At 35.2% G+C, this 14,307-nt stretch overlaps 2 protein-coding genes across 2 annotated transcripts; both read left to right on the forward strand.

Annotated features, from left to right (window-relative positions):
- The first annotated feature begins 616 nt into the window (after nt 1-616).
- slc22a7a (solute carrier family 22 member 7a) lies at nt 617-9,145 on the forward strand. The gene is made up of 10 exons (XM_079844060.1): nt 617-1,218; nt 1,915-2,018; nt 2,474-2,628; nt 4,368-4,536; nt 7,392-7,515; nt 7,613-7,722; nt 7,809-8,023; nt 8,121-8,229; nt 8,396-8,602; nt 8,783-9,145. Exons 1-10 carry the CDS (start codon nt 817-819, stop codon nt 8,868-8,870), a joined length of 1,683 nt encoding a protein of 560 aa, XP_079700186.1. The 5' UTR covers nt 617-816; the 3' UTR covers nt 8,871-9,145.
- A 2,988-nt stretch (nt 9,146-12,133) lies between these two features.
- Nucleotides 12,134-13,925, forward strand: wdr83os (WD repeat domain 83 opposite strand). Its single transcript, XM_079844219.1, has 4 exons — nt 12,134-12,283; nt 12,702-12,807; nt 12,960-13,057; nt 13,163-13,925. The coding sequence occupies exons 1-4, from the start codon at nt 12,234-12,236 to the stop codon at nt 13,227-13,229; spliced, it is 321 nt and encodes a 106-aa protein (XP_079700345.1). The 5' UTR covers nt 12,134-12,233; the 3' UTR covers nt 13,230-13,925.
- The last annotated feature ends 382 nt before the right edge of the window (nt 13,926-14,307 follow it).

The following is a 14,307-nucleotide window of genomic DNA, read 5'->3' on the forward strand; positions in this document are numbered from 1 at the left end:
ATGTAAGTCGTTATTTAGGGTTTTTTTGCGCACAAAAACTATTATCGCCGATTCATAAAGTTATTTTAGAACCACTGTAGTGAGATGGACTTTGTAACGACGTCTTTAGTACCTTTTAAGGGTCTTGAGAGTGTAAAGTGCCATTGTGCCAATGGAGGCCTTTCAGAGCCATCAGATTTCAACTAAAATATCTTCATTTCTGTTCCGAAGATGAACGGAGGTCTTACGGGTGTCGAACGACATGAGGGTAAGTAATCAATGACAGAATTTTCATTTTTGGGTGAACTAACCCTTTAATAATGTAATTCTAAAAAAGCACATTGTTTGTATGTGTATATGTAATTCTAATATAAATTGGCCAAATCTAGCAATAGAAAGAAAAAGTAGTAAAATTACTTTTCTCCTTTTCATATTTAATACGGACATCCCACTTGCCATTTTCAATAAAAAAAAATTTTTATTGTGGAACTAATGTATTTTCTATTTCCCCTCTCCGGGGTCAGGTGAGGGATAGTGAACTTTTAAGGCCTGGGATTCTTTTTTTTTCTTGAGCTTAGACAAAGACCCTCTTGTGTCTCATACAGGCACTGAAAAGCATGACCGGGAACCGTGCTATGATAACATATAGCAATTCAGCACTGCTCATCTCCTCAGACTACTCTCCACCCGCCGTTTACGACAGACCCAACCAAGTGTGTCTCCAGAACAAATTCATAGGGAAGATCTCAATTCCGATGGGTGAGTAGAACGTGCATTGCAAAAGAAACGAGAACAAAGACTGATATATCTACTTGGTAGCTTATCTCACTTTCAGCTATGAGGTTTGAGGACATCCTTCATGAGATTGGTGGCTTCAACAAGTTCCAGTTTCTGGTTTTATACATCCTGTGGCTCCCACGGGTCATCCTTCCGCTGCATTTCCTGCTCCACAACTTCATCTCAGGTGTGCCACCTCACCACTGTGCCCTGCCTCACTTGGACGGCCGGTACACAGGTGGCACAGAGAAGGACAGTGAATCGGCACAGATTCTGGCTCTCGGCATCCCACGGAATGCAGATGGCTCCTACAGCTCATGCAAGATGTACCCTCTTCTCTCAGACTTTAACGCTAATGCTGACCTGTCCCTACTGTATGGAAACCGATCTAATGTTTCGGTGCCATGCCAGCACGGATGGGCATATGACCACTCACAGTTCACATCAACAACCGCCACGGAGGTAAGAATACAAGGCGCTTTCCTCTATTTTAGTGGTCCAAGGCTATTTTCCTTCCCCCATTTTCAAAGACAACATTCGAAAGGCCCCAAAATATATCTTGTAATTCTGCTGTCATGACAAAGCTGCTCATTTTTACACTTTTTAAATGTATTTACACAAACTAAAAGTGGCAATATGTTAAAAATGAACTAAATAGTTATTAATAATAAAAACAATTGAATTATAATCCATAATTCAATAAATATCAATAGCTATGTTCTTCAGGGTTTACACTTTTTTATTTCCAATGAATTTAAATGTTTTAGTCTTTCATGATTATTGGGACTTTTAAATGTATTTATTTTTTGTTTAAATGTAATCATATATCCAGGTTTTCCAAACCATGACAAGCCTGGTTCTTGAATAAATATGTAAAAATTATTTAAAATAAGAAATATGATGCCAGTGTGCAACTTGATTTGTAGCAATTCTATCTTATTTTAAAGCATGTTTTGTCATCAAATTAGAAATTATTTTAAGCTGTCTTGAGGACCTCTAGTTGAGAACCACAGCTCTGTTTTCTATGTTGATGAAAATGTATTCATTCATTTTCATGCTGTTCATGGACTTTATTTCACCAGCATATTCTGTAGCAAATAGGAAAATATAATAAATCTGCAAGGACTTTATCAAGATGTGATTTGTCTCTTTTTCTAGTGGGATTTGGTATGTGACGACAAAAAGCTTAACCAAGCCCTTGCCACGTTTTTCTTCATTGGAGTAACAATCGGTGCTATCGTGTTTGGTCAGTTGGCAGATAAGTATGTACATTTTTATTAATATTACGTTTTAGAACAATTTGTTACATGCTATTTTTCCTATGACCTTTTATTTTCTACTATTTCTTACATCCATGGACCATATCCGAGATTCCTTAGGCTCAAAGTCTGTCACATGATTTTCCTACAATAAAGTGTCTTTACTCACATGTCTGAGGTTGAAAAATGATTAATTCCCCTTGATTTGTTCTGCATAGCTGATTTGTGCATATTCATAATCATTCTTTGCTTTCACAACAGAGTTATTTCTCGAGTTATACTCGTTATTTGTCATGGAACATGTCACAGTTACACCCACATCCAAAACTGCTTACCTCGGGCTATTTGTGTAAAGAGCAAGAGAGGGAATGTGCAAACTGTTTCCCATGTGATTTTCACTCTTAGAAAATGGTATAATATCCTATGTGGTTAAATATATCTTTCAAATCACTCCACAGGTTTGGTCGTAAGCCAATGATTCAGGTGTCCTTTGTGGCCAGTGCTATTTTTGGAATCGTTGAGGCTTTTTCTACATCTTATGTGATGTTCGCCATAGCAAGAACCTTGTGCGGACTTGCCTTGACCGGGATGTCTATCACCACAGTGGCCCTGTGTATCTATCAATTTCTCATTTCTTTAATCTACAATCTCTCTAGTCAACATGAAATCAAAACTGATCCTATTTACTCTCTTGCGAATTATTCATCAGTGCATGCTGTCCAATGTGTATACACACAGAGAAAAAAGGTGTAAAAATTGTAACTTTAGGGGTACAACAGCTTGTCACTGGGGCAGTACCCTTAAAAGAACACATTTGTACCTTTTTTTCTCCATAGTAGTACCTTAAGGTATGCATTTGTATATACTCTATGGTACCAATATGTAGCTTTTAGGAGTAAAAAAACACTCTAAAAAATGCTGGGTTAAAAATAACCCAAGTTGGGTTGAAAATGGACTAACCCAGCAATTGGGTTGTTTTAAGCAAACATTTAACCCAACCACTGGGTTAAAACAACCCATTTGCTGGGTTTGTCCACACTCTAAAAAATGCTGGGTTAAAAACAACCCAAGATGGGTTAAAAATTGACTAACCCAGCATTTTTAGAGTGTATATATATATATATATATATATATATATATATATATATATATATATATATATATATATATATATATATATATATATATATATATATATATATATATATATATATATATATATATATATATATGTGTACCCACACACGCACACATATATATACTATTATTAAAAAAAGTCGAGCAGCGCAACTGTTTTTAACATTGATAATAAATGGGTTGTTTTAACCCTGCATTTGGGTTGTTTTAACCCAGCGGTCTGGTTAAATGTTTGCTTAAAACAACCCAATTGCTGGGTTAGTCCATTTTATACCCAACTTGGGTTATTTTTAACCCAGCATTTTTTAGAGTGAAGGTACAAAGATGTCCTTTTGCACCAGTGACAAGCTGTTGTACCCCTAAAGGTACAATTTTTACACCTTTTTTCTCTGTGTACATGTATACACTCTGAAAAATGCAATTTTCAACCCAACTTGGGTTGTTTTTAACCCAGCATTTTTTAGAGTGTATACATAGCATTCGGGGTCGGTAAGATTTTAATTTTTTTTTAAAGAACTCCCTTATGCTCATCAAGGCTGCATTTCTTTGATCAAAAATACAATTATTACAATTTAGATTACATGTTTTCTATTTAAATATATTTTAAAATGTAATTTAGTCATGTGATTGCAAAGCTGAATTTTCAGCATCATGGCAGTTTTCATTATCACATGATCCTTCCAAAATCATTCTAATACATACAAAAAAAAAGGCTGGGTTGTTTCAACCTATGTTTGGGTCAAATATGGACAAACCCAACTGTTGGTTTGCATTTTTAAATTAAATTTTTTTGTCCATATTTGACCCAAACATGGGTTGAAACAACCCAGTATTTTTTAGTGTTGATTTGGTGCACAAGAAACATTTCTTATTACCAATACTGACAACAGATGTGCTGCCTAATATTTTTCTGGATTCTGGACTTTGATTAATATAGAAAGTTCAAAAGAACAGCATTTATTTGGAATAGAAATCTTCTGCGACATTATAAATGTCTTTACTTTCACTTTTTTAAAAATCAATTTTATGCATCCTTTCTAAATGTATTTCTTTGAAAACAAAAAAATAAAAAATCTAACTGACCCCATATTTTTTCAGTTTGTTTCTGGAAGCAAAATAGTTTGAGAAAATGCATCATATTGCTGGTAAAACTCTACCAGATTATTCACACTATTGTTTTCACCAACTCTTTCATGAACTCTGCTCACTCTACAGGTATTGAGTGGACCGACGTTAAACATCGCACATTCACAGGTACCATCATCAGTCTGGGATGGAGTGTAGGGAACATGCTTTTGGCTCTTCTGGCATATCTCATCAGGGACTGGCGGCACCTCATCCTGGTGGTGACATCACCATGCCTTGTTGGCATAATTGCCTGGTGGTGAGTGGTGGAACTGCAAGTGAAAGAATACAAACAATTAAAAGTAATATGAAGGAAGAAAATATTGTCCAATTTATATTTAATATTAATTGACAAATTTATAAAAGGTAAATCATATTTAAATAAATATTACAAATATTTATTTATTCACAAAAATATAACATATTTTATGCCTCTAAATGTGCATCATGATTATAAGACTATTCGATCGTTACACTTTAACCCTTGAGTTGCTCTGGGGTCATTCAGATCAGACCACAACCTCAGAAAGTTACTATGTCTGATTTCGAAGCAATTGATGGTAAAAGTTTAGAAGAAACGGTACAGCACCTTAAAACATCAACCTGCGCCCTTGACACACTCCCCACTTCTTTTTTCAAAAGTGTGTTTAACTGTTTAGAAGCAGATCTCCTAGAAGAGGTAAACACCTCACTTTTTTTCTGGGACTCTTTCAAAGTCCCTTAAAACCGCAGTGGTTAAGCCTCTCCTGAAAAAGAGAAATCTGGATAACACCATATTGAGCAACTACAGACCAATCTCAAAACCCCCCTTCATAGGCAAGATCATTGAAAAGTTGTTTTCAATCAGCTGAACAAATTCTTAAGCTCAAACGGATACAATTTTCAATCCGGTTACCGACCACTTCACAGCACAGAGACAGTGCTCATAAAGATAATAAATGATATTCGCCTCAATACTGATACAGGTAAATGATCAGTGCTGGTACTACTCGACCTCAGTGCTGCATTCGGCACTGTCGATCACAACATACTTCTTGACAGGCTGGAAATGGGACTTTCTGGGATGGTCCTCAAATGGTTCAGATCATACTTAGAAGGGAGAGGTTATTATGTGAGCATTGGTGACCATAAGTCTGAGTGGACATCCATGACATGCAGAGTCCCACAAGGGTCAATTCTTGCACCACTCCTATTCAACCTTTACATGCTGCCACTGAGCCAAATAATGAGAGAGAACCAAATTGCTTACCACAGCTATGCTGACGCCACCCAGATCTACTTAGCCCTATCACCTAATGACTACAGCCCCATTGACTCCCTGTGTAAATGCATTGATGAAGTTAACAGCTGGATGTGCCAAAACTTTCTTCAGTTAGACAAAGACAAAACTGAAGTCATCGCATTTGGAAATAAAGATAAAAATTCTCAAGGTGAACGCATATCTTGAGGCTAAAGGTCTAAAAACAAAAAATCAAGTTAGGAATCTGGGTGTGATTTTGGAGTCAGACCTGAGTTTCAGTAGTCATGTCAAAGCAATAACTAAATCAGCATACTATCATCTGAAAAATATCGCAATAATTCGATGCTTTTTTCCAGGCAAGACTTAGAGAAACTTGTTCATGCTTTTATCACCAGTAGGGTGGACTATTGTAATGGTCTTCTCACCGGCCTTCCCAAAAAGACATACAGAACACTGCCGCCAGGATCCTGACCAGAACCAGAAAATATGACCATATCACACCAGTCCTCAGGTCTTTACACTGGCTTCCAGTTACATTTAGAATAGATTTTAAAGTATTATTACTGGTATATAAATCACTTAAAGGGTTAGTTCACCCAAAAATGAAAATTCTGTCATTAATTACTTACCCTCATGTCGTTCGACACCCGTCAGACCTCCGTTCATCTTCGGAACAGAAATTAAGATATTTTAGTTGAAATCTGATGGCTCTGAAAGGCCTCCATTGGCACAATGGCACGGTTCACTCTCAAGACCCTTAAAAGGCACTAAAGACGTCGTTACAAAGTCCATCTCACTACAGTGGTTCTAAAATAACTTTATGAATCGGCGAGAATAGTTTTTGTGCGCAAAAAAACCCTAAATAACGACTTATATAGTGATGACGATTTCAAAACACGGCCTCATGAAGCTTCGAAGCGTTATGAATCAGTGAGCCGATTCATGATTCGGATCGCGTGTCAAACCGCCAAACTGCTGACTCGGCTCACTGATTCATAACGCTTCGAAGCTTCATGAAGATGAACGGAGGTCTTAAGGGTGTCGAACGACATGAGGGTAAGTAATTAATGACAGAATTTTCATTTTTGGGTGAGCTAACCCTTTAATGGCCTAGGACCTCAATACATTGCATATATGCAGATAGAATACAAACCCAACAGATCACTCAGATCATCAGGATCAAGTCAGTTAGAAATACCAAGGGTTCACTCAAAGCAAAGAGAGTCTGCGTTTAGCTATTATGCCAGCCGTAGCTGGAACCAGCTTCCTGAACAAATCAGATATGCTCCAACAGTAGCCACTTTCAAATCCAGACTCAAAACACATCTGTTTATGCATTTACTGAATGAGCACTGTGCTTTGTCCGAACTGGTTGCACTTTATTTTATGTTTCAGTTTAACCCTGTTTCATCTTTGCATCGTTTTACTCTTTTCAGTTTTTATTTTAATTGTATTCTTATTATATATATTTTTTATTTTATTCACTTACGCATATTTTAATTCCATTTCTGTGTAAAGCACTTTGAATTGCCACTGTGTATGAAATGTGCTATACAAATAAACTTGCCTTGCCTTGCCTTTATTTTGAACATTCTGTTGCCTTATAAGTAACTTTGAAACGACATGTCTACTAACTCTCATTAGAGTTTTAGTAGACTGTCTTAATACCTGCTAACTCTTTATTGTGATGCTCCCCAACAGATATTCTATTGACTATACGTAACTTTGCAAGTATGTCAACATTCTACCCTACCACTCTATTGAGAGTTAGTAGACATGTAGGTAGCAACATTAGGCAACAGAATGCGTTAAAGGCACCATCAAAATAACGTGAAATTGACTATTTTTTTATCCTTTGCAATTCATCTCAAAAGGTGGATTCCTGAGTCAGCAAGATGGCTGCTGGCCAAAGGAAGGGTAGAGGAGGCACAGAAGTATCTCACTCAGTGTGCTAAGATGAATGGAAAGTACACTTACATTCATAAACTAGACTCTGAGGTAAAAACACCTAGCCAAGCTTTCATTCGATTTTATCACATGCTTTATCTCTTCAATAAAACGAATAAAACATCTGACTGTCACCTATATACTATAGACCTTAAAGAAAATCACTATTACTGAGGTCTCCAACAAGAGTCATTCCTACCTCGATCTAGTGAGGACACCGAAAATGAGGAAGATTGTGCTTTTCTCAGGGATTTTCTGGTATGTGAGGACCTTTTTTCTTCATTGTGATATAAAAGTCAATTTTTTTCTTTTTCTTTAATCAACAATCTTTATTGAATTGACAGGTTTGCGGTTGCTTTTACCTACTATGGCATCAGCTTCAACATCACTGGGTTTGGTCTGAACATCTATCTCACACAGTTTGTCTATGGAGTCATTGAAGTCCCAGCTAAGGTTGGGACCTACTTAACTCTGGATCGGATTGGACGGAGAAACGGCCAGGCGTGGTCTCTCATTATCGCAGGAGCTCTGATTGGACTGAACAGTATAATCCCAACAGGTACTCCTTCATTCTGTATCATACTGCGTCTTTCACCTCTTTACCATATTTGATGGTGGATATGAATTAATGAAGAATTGTGCTATTTCATCTGCAGAGTTGGCTGCTGTGCGTACAGGAATTGCAGTTATTGGGAAGGGATTTTCAGAGGCAGCCTTTACCATTGCCTTCTTGTACACATCTGAGCTCTTCCCTACTGTACTTCGGTATTTTTATTTATTTTTTAATTCTATTTTTTCTTTTTAAAGAAAAATCTGGAACAGCACTTGTAAAATTGTGTATGAAATGTTATTTAAGATTCAATGTTGCCAGGGGTTTTCAGTCTTTCATATGCCATGGATCCCCAAATATGATTCTCTGTATCTTTAATAGGCAGTGCGGCTTGGGCTATACCTCTTTTATAGCCCGCTTAGGAGGTTCGCTGGCTCCCATGGTCATATTATTGGAGGACATGTGGCGCTTTGCACCCCCTCTAGTGTTCGCCACCACTGCAGTTTTCAGTGGATGTGTGGTCTTCCTGCTGCCTGAGACCACCAACATTCAGCTTCCAGAGAACGTTCTGGATATAGAGGAGGGGAGGTATATATCATATTATATATTCAGTATATAAGGATGCCAAAATAGCCTAGCTTTCTGCTGGAATTTGAAGTCACACAAAATACCACTACAACAAATATTGAATACATAATACTTAATCTAATTATTTATATATAACACAATGTGAAAAAGGTGTCATGTGTTTATTTTTATTTTTTTAAGGCACACAGTATCCACAGAATCACAGAGGGATGTTGAACTCAGTGAGATGAATTCAGCACCTGTGGTCTTACAAGAGAAGGAATCATAAAGGCAAATACTGTCAGAAGAACAATGATTCCTTACAGTTCAACATCCTTATGGGCAGATGTGAATAAATAACATCAACTGCAAGACATTTGTGCAGGTGCACAAGGGATAAAAAAAAAAAAAAAACATGTTTGAGGTTTCACAAGACTAAAAAATAAGTAAAATGTCATTGAATTTAAAAGTCAACAAATTGCTGTCTATTAAAATAAGGTGTTGTTTTTTGTATTTTATCTTCTGTAGCTTGAAAATAAATAAAATGTAATGGTGCAAAATGTTTGAATGATTCTTGTGTTCTTGTACATGGGTAGTTGTCAAATAAGGTGTCTGTAAAACACCACTTTTGAAGAAAAATGCATAAGTCTTATGTTTGATAAAATATAAGGGGTCACTAACGTTGTCAATTCTTTCACTGTTTTTTTCAACATTTTTACTGAAATGTGTCCTATGGTGTGACAAGAATGAAGAATATAGGTGTGTCGCACCAAAGGACAACAGAAATGAACACTTTTATAGTGGTTCTAAAAAAGTTCAATATCTGAACAATTCTGAGGCAAAATCTTACCATGTGCACGTCATGGGCTTCGCAGTAACATGACCTTCAATGGAGTCCTTCAACTTATTAAACTTAAACTCGATTTAAAATTAGGATATGTCGTCACACCGGGGGACATGGTTTTCAGTAACAAAATGTATCCGTTAATCTTTACTGTTATTGTTAATGTCAATTTCAATTTTTTCCATCAATGCCAGAGGTATAAGAAACCAACTAAAAAGAAAATCTTTATTTCTATATTGTTTATTTTATTCAGGAGTCTCATGCTTGTGAAGCAGATGTGACTTTTTGGAGAAGTCAGTGGGGGAATGATGTTTGGTTCTCATTTGGTACTAACAGATCAGCAGGAGTAGTTATATTAAAAGGTAAATTCAAAGGACACATTCTCAGTAAGCAAACAGATACTGGATAATTCTGCATATTAGTATTGACCTTTCTCAATATATTATAGTAAATGTTTATGCCACAAATAATAAGCAGAAGAATAATAATTTGTTTTTAACAATTGAGAGTAAAATTAACCAATTGTGTTCTAAATTTCCCTGTGCCATGATTATTTGGGGTGGAGACTTCAATACTGTTATGGATGAAGAAATAGACAGATGCCCCCCTAGAAACAATGTAAAAACGTGTGAATTAAAAAACTTATGTGCAAGAATGGGTCTTTTAGATATATGGAGACATACTTACCCATACCAAAAAATGTATACTTGGAGCAATAATGATTTGACTAAACATCGACTTTTGGTTCATTTCTGCAAATAGTGCAGATGATGTTGAATTAGTGAAAATTGAGACTTCCGTTTTAACTGATCATAAGGCTATTCTGATTAAAATCAACAAAGATGCTGTAAGTTCAGGTGGTCCTAAAACAAATTATTGGAAATTAAATAAAACCTTGAGAATGAATGGTTTAAAAATAAAGCTATTGAAATTATAGTCAAATATAATGAATGGTTTAAAAATAAAGCTATTGAAATTATAGTAAAATATTGGAAACAGGCATGTATCCTCAATAAATTTGGCCACAATTGGGAATTAATGAAATTTGAAATAACAACCCTAGCTATTGGCATAGGAAAAATAAATGCTAAAGTAAAAAAAGAGAAGGAAAATATATTAATTGAAGAAATAATAAAATTATCTAGTAAACTAATTTTAACCACTGAAGACCTTAAACAATCGACCTCCTTGCAGTTACAATTAGACACAATTTATATGGACAAAGCTAGAGGTGCCTTTATAAGGAGTAGACAGAAGTGGATGGAACAAGGTGAGAATTTTTTTTTTTTTAATTTAGAAAATTGTAATAGGGAATTATCATCTATACGTAAACTAAGGACTATTGTACCAGTTTGGAGAACATTGTGAATAAAAAAGCAAGAAAGACTTGTTATATTCTTAATGAATATACTCTTTTTGATTAATTTATCAAAGGTTTGTACACTCTGGCATTTTTTGTTCCTTGTTCTTTTTTTTCTTTTTATATATATATATATATATATATATATATATATATATATATATATATATATATATATATATATATATATATATATATATATATATATATATATATATATATATATATATATATATATATATATATATATATATATATATATATATATATATATATATATATATGTTTTAATCCTTGTTGTCTATTACAAGCTTTTTCTGGCAAAAAAAAAAAAGACAAAATGTATCAAGTTCCTACGCTTTTAGAAATATATGAAAAAAAAGATTGTCATTTATTAAAATAGACACTTGTAAAATTATGCATGAGGTATTTATTAACATTTGTATGCTTTTCTTTTTAATTTATAAAAGTTGTAATTTATTGAACTATGCTTGAGACAGTCACTCCAGAGGACAATTTTGAGATTTGGCTCCAAAATGTAAAAAATCTAAAGACAAAGCCATTAACTCCATTTTAAATGATGGCACTACTATATTAAACCATATGCTAATATGGTGATGTTTTGAAATAATACAGGGTGCTTAGAATTATTTAATTGTAGCACTTACCACCATTTCTTAACAGTAGGCCTATTTGTATTTTAATAATAACTTACCTATAAATAATTTTTTTAGACTCTTAAATTAATTGTTACCTCCGTTATATACAGTCAAACCAAAATGTATTCAGACACCTTCAACTTTTTCTCACATTATCACACTGTATTCGCTAAATGGTAATAAAATATGACAAAAACTTACAGTTAAACTGTGTCAGAACAAATTCCTCTTGATAATGTCAGATAACTTTGATAGAACGGTATGTAATGGATAACAATCAACCAATCAGCTGTTACATTTAAGTACACAATTAGATAATATCAATTTTGCTCAACCAATTACCAAGCAATGCTTAATTTTGTTAAGTCTGTGGTGTAAAAGTTCGCATTAGCAATTAAAGAAAAAACACGTAAGCACAAAACGTGGTCAGGTCAAATTTTCTTAATCGATTTTACAGGTAGTCCACTGTATGAAGAAATTTTGGGTATAATCTGTCACAGTTTACTTTATTTTGCTATCCTTACTTACATAAATGAACTATAGTGTTCTGCACCCGCTATTAAAAATTATAACTGGTGTCTGAATCATTTTTGGTTTGACTGTATCTGAATTTTCCACACACTTACAATTACGCATTAACACTCCTTGGCGGCAGGGGGCGCTAGTGCACCATATACAGCTTTACCTACAACAGAAAGAGGCGTAGTAGAATTTCACGCATCAGCTGTTCGCTGACGTGCTGTTCTTAAACCCCTCAAAGAAGTTTTAATTTTATTAAGATTTTAAAATATGACCGTGAACAACATGGCAGACCCAAGACGACCGAATAAGATTTTTCGGTGAGTATTATGTCCGTGTTTAATACATGTGACGAGAGGTTTGATTGGCTCTCGATAGCATCAATGTTAGCAGCAGTTCGGCTAATGATTAGTCGAGATTAAAGCAGATTTTCGCTGGAGATAGATGAATGGTTTTTACGTAATAATATATTTTAAAGTAGATTTTCATTTTTTTTAATGTTACATTTTAAACTGTACAAATATGAATTAAGTAGTGCTAATTTATACTGACAGCAATTGTAAGGTTATTGCTGCATATGTATGTTATCTAATGCTTGTATTATGTTCATCTAGGTATGTTTTTATGGCTATCTCCGATGAAATCATATAATGTTTGTGTCTCTGTATTTTATATGAAATCGATGCGTTAAATGACAGGCAGCATTAATAGTCGACGCATATTGTGTTTGCTTTACAGCTACAAGGCTCCCAATACCGACACGAACCCAACAATGGAAGATCCTACACCGGATTACATGAACCTGCTCGGCATGATCTTCAGTATGTGTGGCCTGATGCTCAAGGTGACCTCACTCTCATCTCCAAAAACACCTGTTTACAGTCAACGCTGCTGTTTACTTCATGACTGCTCACTATTTATGATTCAAACATGAGCAGAATGATTCTCAGTGGGGATGAAATGTTCAAATTGTGTTTTGTTTGTGTATTTTGGCAGCTTAAATGGTGCGCATGGATTGCAGTGTATTGCTCGTTCATCAGTTTCGCCAATTCACGAAGCTCAGAAGACACCAAACAGATGATGAGCAGCTTTATGTGAGTTGCTTATGCTTGTTTGTCATTATCGTAATTAATGTCAGTGTTCGTGTACCTGAAGAAATTCTCAATTGTAATGCTTCTGGTGTGCTTTCATTCCTTCAGGCTGTCCATATCGGCGGTCGTGATGTCGTATTTGCAGAACCCGCAGCCCATGTCGCCACCGTGGTAACAAATAATCCAGACCCAGTGAGCCATCTCAGCAGGGACGGTATGAGAACCAGCTGATCCTCCCACTGTCCTTCTGGAACGCAGGGACATACACTCATCAGCCCAGCTGGCCAATCAGAGGCTGTCAAACTGACCAGCGTTTAGCTCCTGTCTAACCTTTTCAAGTTTTCTCTTACCGATTTTTATGGATGTGACCACACACGCACACACTATGCTAAAATATTCATATGCTCTGAATGATTTTGAGAAATAAATGACTGTTTTTGTGCGCTGCTTCAAACATTTCTTTGTGGCTGTATTTTTCATATATATACACAAGTAATTAGTGCTAAATAGGTCACTTTGATGTGCATAACTAGCTGGAGAGTTGGTGTTAATGTATTCATCCTGCTGCTGCTTCCCGACTATATGTGTGGACCGAAGTTTAATACGCTTTTTATTTAGAAAGATTTAGTTCTGTGCTGTAAGAAACTGCTGCTAAACAGATAGACAGCACTGTACAGACGTGCCAGATTCATTCCTCTCAGTGTGTCCAAGATGGATTCTGCACATTCCTGGAGGATTTAAGGAACAACTGGCAGCTCATGAATTGGCGTTTTTGGAAGTATTATTTTTCCTTCTAATAGGCGCAATGTGCATAGTTTATTATTTTGACTGTTGGCTTTATAACACCCAGGCAGTTTCTTCAACAATCTGTAAAAAAAAAAAAAAAAAATGTTGACATGTTTCCACTATGGTCAGCACTTTTCTGACAATATTATAATCTATAGAATTATAATATATGATTTATTTATGTGTTCTGCTGGCAAATACACATTTTATATACATTTGAACATAAGCAAGTAACCATGACTCTAAAATAATAAGAAATAGTACTTATATATCACTTATTCAAGCTTTTGTGTATCTAATTTTATTTAATTTCTTTTGACGAATGTTTTATGTCACTAAGCTGAGTAAGACTGAGTCAGCATTTTACCGTCATCTGACAATTCAGATTTTTTTTCTAACGTCTGATCGTGCTTATTGGCTAATTCATAATGTTAAGCCTGCCCAATAATTCAATTTTTTTTATGAAT

The sequence above is a fragment of the Gobio gobio genome (assembly GCF_949357685.1).
Source record: "Gobio gobio genome assembly, chromosome: 19".
Lineage (NCBI taxonomy): Eukaryota > Metazoa > Chordata > Actinopteri > Cypriniformes > Gobionidae > Gobio > Gobio gobio.